This window comes from Salmo trutta, chromosome 8 (genome assembly GCF_901001165.1).
Source record: "Salmo trutta chromosome 8, fSalTru1.1, whole genome shotgun sequence".
Lineage (NCBI taxonomy): Eukaryota > Metazoa > Chordata > Actinopteri > Salmoniformes > Salmonidae > Salmo > Salmo trutta.
The window spans coordinates 41,989,659-42,002,171 of record NC_042964.1 but is presented as its reverse complement, the minus strand read 5'-3'; the positions used below and the strand labels follow the sequence as shown (position 1 = coordinate 42,002,171).

At 44.6% G+C, this 12,513-nt stretch overlaps 1 protein-coding gene across 18 annotated transcripts in view; it reads left to right on the top strand.

Moving 5' to 3' along the window:
* The window catches only part of LOC115198986 (liprin-alpha-2), a 193,938-nt gene that overhangs the window by 161,636 nt on the left and 19,789 nt on the right, over positions 1-12,513 (top strand). For 13 of the 18 annotated variants that reach the window (XR_003879331.1, XR_003879327.1, XR_003879330.1 and 10 more), the window contains 10 exons: positions 40-123; positions 547-678; positions 786-848; positions 1,204-1,301; positions 2,281-2,419; positions 3,109-3,329; positions 8,413-8,650; positions 10,431-10,460; positions 10,899-11,026; positions 11,221-11,405. Coding sequence is in view for 10 of the 18 variants with exons in the window: in XM_029761463.1 (XP_029617323.1) it covers positions 40-123; positions 547-678; positions 786-848; positions 1,204-1,301; positions 2,281-2,419; positions 3,109-3,329; positions 8,413-8,650; positions 10,431-10,460; positions 10,899-11,026; positions 11,221-11,405 (1,318 nt within the window). In the remaining 8 variants the exon portion in view is untranslated. The remainder of the gene's footprint in view (positions 1-39; positions 124-546; positions 679-785; positions 849-1,203; positions 1,302-2,280; positions 2,420-3,108; positions 3,330-8,412; positions 8,651-10,430; positions 10,461-10,898; positions 11,027-11,220; positions 11,406-12,513) is intronic. The other 5 variants (XR_003879332.1, XR_003879329.1, XR_003879334.1 and 2 more) reach the window with 1 other exon arrangement.

Sequence of the window (12,513 nt, the reverse complement as noted above, 5' to 3'; positions counted from 1 at the left end):
CTCTCCCCCCCACCCCTGTCTGTGTGGTGGCCCCTGCAGGCAGAGGAACGCCACGGCAGCATCGAGGAACGCATGAGGCACCTGGAGGGCCAGCTGGAGGAGAAGCACCAGGAGCTGCTCAGAGTGAGTCACCCCCAGGGGACTATGCTAACATGCTAGGCTAGGTTATGCTACATGATGCTACATGCCACCTGTGTGCTGACAATGGGCAGCCTAGCGTGCTAGCTGCCATAAGGCTAGTGTGCTAGGGTTGGTTATGCTATATGATGCTACATTCCACCTATTCGCTGACCATGGGCAGCCTAGCATGCTAGCTGCCATAAGGCTAGTATCCTAGATTAAGCTACATGCTGCCCATCACAGACTGGCTTCATTGCACCTGCTCCTCATAGAAGTTTAAGAGAATGACTTTGCACTATCCAGGTGACTTGTTTCAGTATTTTACAACATTAGAGTGGTTAGAAAATGTACTCGTGTGGTAAGAAGACATACTGACAAGCTTCTGCTTTTGAAAGTCACACACTTTGTATTTTTTGTCCCCCTCAGGCTCGGCAGAGAGAAAAGATGAACGAGGAACACAACAAGCGCCTGTCGGACACGGTGGACAGACTTCTTACAGAGTCCAACGAACGTCTTCAGCTCCACCTGAAAGAGAGGATGGCTGCTCTGGAAGAGAAGGTTAAACATGGAGACCACATCAATACCAATATGTCATAAAGTTTTATTTCAGATGAATTTGAGGAAATGGCCATAGATTGACTGGAATACTTCTCTTTCCATTTCAGAACGTTTTAATACAAGACTCGGAAGGCTACAGAAAACAGTACGAGGATTCAATCCATGAAAAAGTAAGTCACCCCGATCAGAAATGATTACATTTTTCTCTCCCTCAGTTTTGAATTTTACATGAGGTTGGCTTAATAAAGTGCTTTTTAATAGATAAATAATGATCTGGGTGTTGGGCTTTGGGTTTAATTTGTTATCGTCTTCTCCATTGAATATTCACAAGAAACCGTTGCTCTCGGTTCAGATAGTGAGATAGAAATCCATAACCAGGCAGAGTACGAGAACTGACTAACAAGTGCTGTCCAATCCTGTTGTGGAGATTGAAATTGCAATCCAGGGTTTTACGGTAATGAATAAGAAACTTCACAAGGTTTACTGTACACCTCATGTTGTCCCTGTTTCCCGGTTTCCCTCCAGACTCATCTGGCAGATGAGATAGACAAGCTGAGATCAGAGTTGGACCAGTTCCGACTGAGAACAGGCTCACTCACAGAACCCACTCTGTCACGGTATGGGTGAGTTTGTAGGACAGTGTGTGTGTGTGTGTGTGTGTGTGTGTGTGTGTGTGTGTGTGTGTGTGTGTGTGTGTGTGTGTGTGTGTGTGTGCGCGCGCATATACACTGAGTGTACAAAACATTATGAACACCTTCCTAATATTGAGTTGCACCCCCCAACTTTGGTCCTCAATTCATCGGGGCATGGACTCTACAAGTGTCCAAAGCATTCCACAGGGATGCTGGCCCATGTTGACTCCAATGCTTCTCACAGTTTTGTCAAGTTGACTGGATGTCCTTTGGGTGGTGGATCATTATTGATACACACGGTACACTGTTGAGCGTGAAAAACCCAGAACAATTGCAGTTCTTGACTCAAACCAGCGCCCCTGGCACCTACTACCATATCCTGTTCCAATGCACTTAAATATTTTGTCTTGCCCATTGGCACACAAGGCCCACATACACAATCCATGTCTCAATTGTCTCAAGACTTATAAATCCTTCTTTAACCTGTCTCCTCCCCTTCATTTACACTGATTTGAAGGGATCATGGCTTTCACCTGGATTCACCAGGTCATTCTATGTCATGGAAAGAGCAGGTGTCATTAATGTTTTGTACTTTGTGTGTGTGCGTGTGTGTGCGTGTGTGTGCGTGTGTGTGCGTGTGTGTGCGTGTGTGTGTGTGTGTGTGTGTGTGTGTGTGTGTGTGTGTGTGTGTGTGTGTGTGTGTGTGTGTGTGTGTGTGTGTGTGTGTGTGTGTGTCTGGTTGGTGATTCCTTTTATTTTTCCACTGACAAAATGTGTGATAAAGTCCAAATAACTGGGCTGGAGTTCTGTGATGACAGCAGCTGTCATGATCTCCTGATTTTCCTCTTCAGTCACAACTCATTAGAACATTTCAATACTGCCTTCAGTTTGAACAAAGTTGATGTTACGGTGTCTGACATGCATGTTCTATCTATCTATCTATCTATCTGTCTATCTATCTGTCTATCAGGTCTCACCTGGACACGTCGGGGGAGCTCCGCTTCTCCCTGGGCTCCCTGGCTGAGACCCAGTCAGACCACTACCGGTCAGCCAAGGTCATCCGCAGGCCCAGGAGAGGACGCATGGGTCTCCGCAGGGACGAGAGCAAGGTCAGGAACTTGTCTCTCTCTGGTCAGCCCTGGCTGAGGTAGAGGCAGTAGTAGGACTATTCTATCCATTAAGCCAGGAAAGCTTAAACAAGTACAGATAAAGTGTTTGAACTCAGGTCTGTATGACATACATGGTTGCATGGAGCCAGACTGTTAGCATTAGCATGACAGAGGGAAACCTGTTGGAGATGGGTATGATTGGTTACCATTGCCTTTGAGGATCATTGTTATAAAGTGCTACTGTTACAGTGTCTCAGGATTGAAGACTGAAATAACCTGGAGATAAATACTGACATTCAGCATTAATCTTAGAAGCTTGTTTTAGCATATTTGTATTAAAAACTCTTTAATGGCTTGTTAAGATACTTTGGGATGTATTAAAAGTCAAGCCTCATTATTTTGTCTGATGAAATGTGAATTAGTAGAGACATTTTAGGCTCCCTGAAGCTGACAGCTTTACTTAGCCAATTATTTTATAAAACCAAAATACTGCATTGAATGCATTAATCATAATGTGTGCTGTAATATTTGTACAGTGTAAAAACATATTCAAGTCTCTTTACATTAAACTTTCACATCTATCTACAGTTATGTCATCCTGCCCACGATGTTTTACCAGGGTAACCTCAAGAACACCTTCCCTTGATTAGTGCACACTTCTGTATCTGTAAACCCTCCCTCCCCTACAGGCTAAGTCACTGGGGGAGCACGAGTGGCGCTCTCAGCAGCTAGGCATCCTGGGTAGCCACCCGTTTGAGAGTGAGATGTCTGACATGTCGGACATTGATGACGATGACCGGGAGACCATGTTCAGCTCCATGGACCTGCTGTCCCCCGGCGGTCACTCAGACGCCCAGACCCTAGCCATGATGCTGCAGGAGCAGCTGGACGCCATTAACAAAGAGATACGGTACGGGACCTTAACCCTGCTCTTATTGGACAGACCATGCTAGGGACCAGACATTTACCCATAACCCTGTTCTAATTGGACAGACCATGCTAGGGACCAGACATTTACCTGACTTTAACCCTGCTCTAATTGGACAGACCATGCTAGGGACCAGACATTTACCTGACTGTAACCCTGTTCTAATTGGACAGACCATGCTAGGGACCAGACATTTACCCCACTTTAACCCTGTTCTAATTGGACAGACCATGCTTGGAACCAGACATTTACCTGACTTTAACCCTGCTCTAATTGGACAGACCATGCTAGGGACCAGACATTTACCTGACTTTAACCCTGTTCTAATTGGACAGACCATGCTAGGAACCAGACATTTACCTGACTTTAACCCTGCTCTTATTGGACAGACCATGCTAGGGACCAGACATTTACCTGACTTTAACCCTGTTCTAATTGGACAGACCATGCTAGGGACCAGACATTTACCCCACTTTAACCCTGCTCTAATTGGACAGACCATGCTAGGGACCAGACATTTACCTGACTTTAACCCTGCTCTAATTGGACAGACCATGCTAGGGACCAGACATTTACCTGACTTTAACCCTGCTCTAATTGGACAGACCATGCTAGGGACCAGACATTTACCTGACTTTAACCCTGCTGTTATTGGACAGACCATGCTAGGGACCAGACATTTACCCCACTTTAACCCTGCTCTAATTGGACAGACCATGCTAGGGACCAGACATTTACCTGACTTTAACCCTGCTCTAATTGGACAGACCATGCTAGGGACCAGACATTTACCTGACTTTAACCCTGCTCTAATTGGACAGACCATGCTAGGGACCAGACATTTACCCCACTTTAACCCTGCTCTAATTGGACAGACCATGCTAGGGACCAGACATTTACCCCACTTTAACCCTGCTCTAATTGGACAGACCATGCTAGGGACCAGACATTTACCTGACTTTAACCCTGCTCTAATTGGACAGACCATGAAAGGGACCAGACATTTACCCCACTTTAACCCTGCTCTAATTGGACAGACCATGCTAGGGACCAGACATTTACCTGACTTTAACCCTGCTCTAATTGGACAGACCATGAAAGGGACCAGACATTTACCTGACTTTAACCCTGCTCTAATTGGACAGACCATGCTAGGGACCAGACATTTACCTGACTTTAACCCTGCTGTTATTGGACAGACCATGCTAGGGACCAGACATTTACCCCACTTTAACCCTGCTCTAATTGGACAGACCATGCTAGGGACCAGACATTTACCTGACTTTAACCCTGCTCTAATTGGACAGACCATGCTAGGGACCAGACATTTACCTGACTTTAACCCTGCTCTAATTGGACAGACCATGCTAGGGACCAGACATTTACCCCACTTTAACCCTGCTCTAATTGGACAGACCATGCTAGGGACCAGACATTTACCTGACTTTAACCCTGCTCTAATTGGACAGACCATGAAAGGGACCAGACATTTACCCCACTTTAACCTTGCTCTAATTGGACAGACCATGCTAGGGACCAGACATTTACCTGACTTTAACCCTGTTCTAATTGGACAGGCCATGCTAGGGACCAGACATTTACCCCACTTTAACCCTGCTCTAATTGGACAGACCATGCTAGGGACCAGACATTTACCTGACTTTAACCCTGTTCTAATTGGACAGGCCATGCTAGGGACCAGACATTTACCCCACTTTAACCCTGCTCTAATTGGACAGACCATGCTAGGGACCAGACATTTACCTGACTTTAACCCTGTTCTAATTGGACAGACCATGCTAGGGACCAGACATTTACCCCACTTTAACCCTGTTCTAATTGGACAGACCATGCTTGGAACCAGACATTTACCTGACTTTAACCCTGCTCTAATTGGACAGACCATGCTAGGGACCAGACATTTACCTGACTTTAACCCTGTTCTAATTGGACAGACCATGCTAGGAACCAGACATTTACCTGACTTTAACCCTGCTCTTATTGGACAGACCATGCTAGGGACCAGACATTTACCTGACTTTAACCCTGTTCTAATTGGACAGGCCATGCTAGGGACCAGACATTTACCCCACTTTAACCCTGCTCTAATTGGACAGACCATGAAAGGGACCAGACATTTACCTGACTTTAACCCTGCTCTTATTGGACAGACCATGCTAGGGACCAGACATTTACCTGACTTTAACCCTGCTGTTATTGGACAGACCATGCTAGGGACCAGACATTTACCTGACTTTAACCCTGCTCTAATTGGACAGACCATGCTAGGGACCAGACATTTACCTGACTTTAACCCTGCTGTTATTGGACAGACCATGCTAGGGACCAGACATTTACCCCACTTTAACCCTGCTCTAATTGGACAGACCATGCTAGGGACCAGACATTTCCTGACTTTAACCCTGCTGTTATTGGACAGACCATGCTAGGGACCAGACATTTACCCCACTTTAACCCTGCTCTAATTGGACAGACCATGCTAGGGACCAGACATTTACCTGACTTTAACCCTGCTCTAATTGGACAGACCATGCTAGGGACCAGACATTTACCTGACTTTAACCCTGCTCTAATTGGACAGACCATGCTAGGGACCAGACATTTACCCCACTTTAACCCTGCTCTAATTGGACAGACCATGCTAGGGACCAGACATTTACCTGACTTTAACCCTGCTCTAATTGGACAGACCATGAAAGGGACCAGACATTTACCCCACTTTAACCCTGCTCTAATTGGACAGACCATGAAAGGGACCAGACATTTACCTGACTTTAACCCTGCTCTAATTGGACAGACCATGCTAGGGACCAGACATTTACCTGACTTTAACCCTGCTCTAATTGGACAGACCATGAAAGGGACCAGACATTTACCTGACTTTAACCCTGCTCTTATTGGACAGACCATGCTAGGGACCAGACATTTACCTGACTTTAACCCTGCTGTTATTGGACAGACCATGCTAGGGACCAGACATTTACCTGACTTTAACCCTGCTCTAATTGGACAGACCATGCTAGGGACCAGACATTTACCTGACTTTAACCCTGCTGTTATTGGACAGACCATGCTAGGGACCAGACATTTACCCCACTTTAACCCTGCTCTAATTGGACAGACCATGCTAGGGACCAGACATTTACCTGACTTTAACCCTGCTGTTATTGGACAGACCATGCTAGGGACCAGACATTTACCCCACTTTAACCCTGCTCTAATTGGACAGACCATGCTAGGGACCAGACATTTACCTGACTTTAACCCTGCTCTAATTGGACAGACCATGCTAGGGACCAGACATTTACCTGACTTTAACCCTGCTCTAATTGGACAGACCATGCTAGGGACCAGACATTTACCTGACTTTAACCCTGCTCTTATTGGACAGACCATGCTAGGGACCAGACATTTACCTGACTTTAACCCTGCTCTTATTGGACAGACCATGCTAGGGACCAGACATTTACCCCACTTTAACCCTGCTCTAATTGGACAGACCATGCTAGGGACCAGACATTTACCTGACTTTAACCCTGCTCTTATTGGACAGACCATGCTAGGGACCAGACATTTACCCCACTTTAACCCTGCTCTATTTGGACAGACCATGCTAGGGACCAGACATTTACCTGACTTTAACCCTGCTCTTATTGGACAGACCATGCTAGGGACCAGACATTTACCCCACTTTAACCCTGCTCTAATTGGACAGACCATGCTAGGGACCAGACATTTACCTGACTTTAACCCTGCTCTAATTGGACAGACCATGCTAGGGACCAGACATTTACCTGACTTTAACCCTGCTCTTATTGGACAGACCATGCTAGGGACCAGACATTTACCTGACTTTAACCCTGCTCTAATTGGACAGACCATGCTAGGGACCAGATAAAAACTGTGGGCTTCCTGGTCAGGTCTCATTGCCAGGAAACACCCCTTGTGACTGATCTTTATGTAAATGAAGTTGTATGTTGTGCGGATAAAGTTCCTTGTGAAATATTACTGACACATTGATTTGATTAATCCATGTTGGTCACTTCATTGTTGATTGGTAAAATATGCCTCTTAGTGCTTGACATGAGGGAGAGTTTATGGGTGTCGGCCTAGCTATCTCCACCCCTAAGGCTGGCTCATCCTATCAGTGGGCTCCGTGCCTCAGGTTTCTGTGGCAATGAAATTGATTTAATGAGACAGTAATTGATTGGATATCCAGGGATGTGTGTGGACACACTTGTCTTCAGGGCAGAAGCTTGTTGGCTCTTGTCTGCAGAGTGTGAAGCCCTGTCTAGAGGAATTAAACACAAACCTCAGATACTGCCAGTTACAGTACCTAGAAAATCTGCGAGGAGCTGACACTGATATACTGTCGTTTTATTCAAGTATTGATCATTTACCCAGTTAGCTGTCAGAATAATCTATTGTATTAAGATGATAAACACTTGGTTAACATTGGGAGCCTCACACAGTTTGAAATCAAACAACAGTATTTACTGGTTTGGGCTTATTCAAGATACAGGGTCTGTTACTTGCTTGTTAATATTGTACTGATCTTCTTGTCTGGTGATTAGCCAAGTATTATTTCACACAACCCTAAGCTTAAGTGACATTTTAAAGTGAAGTGTTGTTAATTTACCTAAGGCCTTTATTGTTTTTTGCTTATAAGCACAATCGATAGAGACATGCCTCATTGGGGTGATTTCTGGGTAAGAATATGCTGAGTTGGAATACGATTTCAACTCCGATGGCAGAAGCCCTGGGAATTAAATTCTAAACTAATTAGTGTTGTGCGCCTATATGGTTTATGGGTAATGAACTGGCTTTTTGTCTCCCGGCTTTGTCTTTAAGAGGAGCCCTATGGGTCTGCAGTGGAGATTTCCATGAACATCCAGAGAATTGAACCACAAAGGACCAAGGGATTCTGAGAATTCTCAGAGTCCTCTTGGGTGAATGATCTTTCTATATATACAGTGGCTGAATACAGCTGTGAAATAAGTCTAATCAATCCCTCCCTCCCTCTCTGCCTCCCCCTCTCTCCCAGACTGATCCAGGAGGAGAAGGAGTCGACAGAGCTGCGGGCGGAGGAGATAGAGAACCGTGTGGCCAGCGTCAGCCTGGAGGGTCTCAACCTCGCCCGTATGCACCACCCAGGAGCCTCCATCACCGCCTCGGCCACCGCCTCCTCCCTGGCCTCTTCCTCCCCGCCCAGCGGACACTCCACCCCCAAGCTGGACCACCGCAGCACCGCAGACATGGAGCGCATGGGTATCATGACACTGGTACGCTGCTGGGGTCAGGACGGGCTGTGGGTGTGGTGGGGGGTGTATGTACGAGGGTATCCCAGTCTTGACGAAGGCTACCACAGCCGTATCGGGCTCTGTCTGTATTGTGGTGCAGGACAGGGCCAATAGAAGCACCTGGGATCAGCATTCAGTATGCTGTGTTTGGCCTCTCTTTCTTTGTTCTCAGCCTTGCTCTTTCAATAGACCTCATACGTCTACTTCACCTGAGCTGCCCTTGATTATGCTATAACGGAAAGTTAACTCAATTTGATGGTAAACTAGTAACCTCAAATGACCCTGGACCAGATTTCAAAGCAGCTCTAAGAGAGAGCCAGACATAGATTTTTTTCATTAGCCAGCCACTTGTAAAAGCATGTATTGGCTTTCTTTCAACTTGATTTAGATGGTGTTCTTTACTTGATGGATTGAGTTGCATAATCTATCTGGCTGGGGTTCATTACTCCTTCATCGTAGAGCTTGGCTTGGTTTGTGTGTGTTGTAGATTCCAGGATGTGATAGTCTGTGCTATGTTTGTTTACTATGTTTTAAGGACTTCAGAAGATTTTTGATATTTTGCCACTATTGTCCTATTGAGCAATACAAGTACTGTCTACATTAGGTCAATAAAAGTGCTGTCAACGTTAGGTCAATAAAAGTACTGTCTACGTTAGGTCAATAAAAGTACTATCTGTTAGGTCAATACAAGTACTGTCTGTTAGGTCAATAAAAGTACTATCTGTTAGGTCAATACAAGTACTGTCTGTTAGGTCAATAAAAGTACTGTCTACGTTAGGTCAATAAAAGTACTGTCTACGTTAGGCCAATAAAAGTACTGTCTGTTAGGTCAATAAAAGTACTGTCTACGTTAGGTCAGTACAAGGACTGTCTGTTAGGTCAATAAAAGTACTGTCTGTTAGGTCAATAAAAGTACTGTCTATGTTAGGTCAATAAAAGTACTGTCTGTTAGGTCAATAAAAGTACTGTCTGTTAGGTCAATGAAAGTACTATCTGGATGGAGACAATACTACCAAGGAAAAAAGGTCTGCCCTGATGAATACCCAGATGACATGATTGAATGGCAGGCTAGAAATACACGCATTAGGATGAACTGATCAGTTGACTGTGTGTACCGCCGATAGAGGATTTTCTCTCTCTATCCCTTTGTTTGTCTGTCACACACACACACACACACACACACACACACACACACACACACACACACACACACACACACACACACACACACACACACACACACACACAGCACACTGACCCAGGGCTGTAGCGCTCCAGATGTCCCCATCACAGGGAGTCTGTCTCTTTTTTTATGTCCTCCACTGTGCTAAAAGTATTCAAATCCCCACAATCCATCCATCCAGCCATCCAGCCAACCAGCCAGACAGACAGCCAGCCATCCAGCCAGCCAGACAGACAGCCATCCGTCCAGCCATCCATCCAGCCAGCCAGACAAACAGCCAGACGGTCTCAGAGAGTGAATGTTGCCAATACCCAGGGGCTTTTAAAGAATGAGCCTTAGATTTTATATACCTCTCAAATGAATAGTGGCAAAGCAGGTTATTTTGTCAACAAATCACTGTAATTGATTGTGTGGTGTAATGTGTAATTGACAGGTCATGTGCCCACCTGATGGTATATCGGCTAGCCATGTCTATAACTATAAATGAGGTGTTTCTGTATGGGCGAGGACATTTGTTTAATCTTACTGATTTACTGTAAACTGCTGTTTTCCTTTTCTTTCCTGTCCTCCACCCTGCAGCCCAGTGATCTGAGGAAACACAGGAGAAAGGTACAGTACTAATGATATGTTCATTTTATTACATTAGACATTTCAAATTCATAGTACCTCTGTCTTCCTGTAGATGACTGTCATTGTCTGGTGTAAACTTGCCATTACTGGGCTCTGATGACCTATAAGCAAACAGTGTTGTAGAGATTGATGTGTGAGGTGTGACTATAGTATTGTAGAGATTGATGTGTGAGGTGTTACTATAGTGTAATAACAGTGTTGTAGAGATTGATGTGTGAGGTGTTACTATAGTGTAGTAACAGTGTTGTAGAGATTGATGTGTGAGGTGTGACTATAGTGTAGTAACAGTGTTGTAGAGATTGATGTGTGAGGTGTGACTATAGTGTAGTAACAGTGTTGTAGAGATTGATGTGTGAGGTGTTACTATACTAGTTTAATAAAAGCTACTAACAGGTCTCTTCACCCCTCCACGGTCAGATTGCGGCCACCGACGATGACGGCCAGGACAAGGCTACCATCAAGTGTGAGACGTCCCCTCCCCCCACGCCCCGGACCGTACGCATGACCCGCACACTGCCAGCCTCCTCACACAATGAGGCCCGAGGGTATATTTCACTTATAGCGCTCACACACACACACACACACACACACACACACACACACACACACTCCACCTTCTTCATCCTGACGGTAATTTATGAGACAAATTGTCTCTTACCCAAGTTGTATCTTTTTCCTTGACGGTGTGTGTGTGCGTGCATGCGTGTGTGTGCATATGTGTGCGTGTGTGTGTTTGCAGCATTGCTGCCAACCTGGAGGCAGAGGCCAGTGCTCTGAGCAGCGTAGCCAGCAGTCAGGACTCCATCAACAAGCAGCCCAAGAAGAAGGGCATCAAGTCCTCCATCGGACGCCTGTTTGGCAAGAAGGAGAAGACCAGACTGGCACAGCTGCATGCCCACAGGGAGGCCATCGGGCAGAGCCAAGGTACTGGTCTACACTCAGCACCTCTCTGATATGAGTTGCTCTTATCTGTTCTATATACTCTTTGGTTAATGAGTAGTCATTCATTTACATTGTCATTTGGCAGTTTAGGATAGATAATAATAAGGTATTTGAGGTAGATATGTACATGAAGGCAGGGTAAAGTGACTAGACATCAGGATAGTGAGTGTGTATATGACTAGACATCAGTGACTAGACATCAGGATAGTGAGTGTGTATATGGTGTGTATATATAGTCTAGTGAGTGTGTATATGGTTTGTATATATAGTCTAGTCAGTGTGTATATGGTGTGTATATGTAGTCTAGTCAGTGTGTATATGGTGTGTATATATAGTCTAGTCAGTGTGTATATGGTGTGTATATATAGTCTAGTCAGTGTGTATATGGTTTGTATATATAGTCTAGTCAGTGTGTATATGGTGTGTATATGTAGTCTAGTGAGTGTGTATATGGTTTGTATATATAATCTAGTCAGTGTGTATATGGTTTGTATATATAGTCTAGTGAGTGTGTATATGGTGTGTATATATAGTCTAGTCAGTGTGTATATGGTGTGTATATGTAGTCTAGTGAGTGTGTATATGGTTTGTATATATAGTCTAGTCAGTGTGTATATGGTGTGTATATATAGTCTCGTGAGTGTATATATGGTGTGTATATATAGTCTAGTGAGTGTGTATATGGTGTGTATATATAGTCTAGTGAGTGTGTATATGGTGTGTATATATAGTCTAGTGAGTGTGTATGGTGTGTATATATAGTCTAGTCAGTGTGTATATGGTGTGTATATGTAGTCTAGTGAGTGTGTATATGGTGTGTATATGTAGTCTAGTGAGTATGGTGTGTATATATAGTCTAGTGAGTGTGTATGGTGTGTATATATAGTCTAGTCAGTGCGTATATGGTGTGTATATGTAGTCTAGTGAGTGTGTATATGGTGTGTATATATAGTCTAGTCAGTGTGTATATGGTGTGTATATGTAGTCTAGTGAGTGTGTATATGGTTTGTATATATAGTCTAGTCAGTGTGTATATGGTTTGTATATATAGTCTAGTGAGTGTGTATATGGTGTGTATATATAGTCTAGT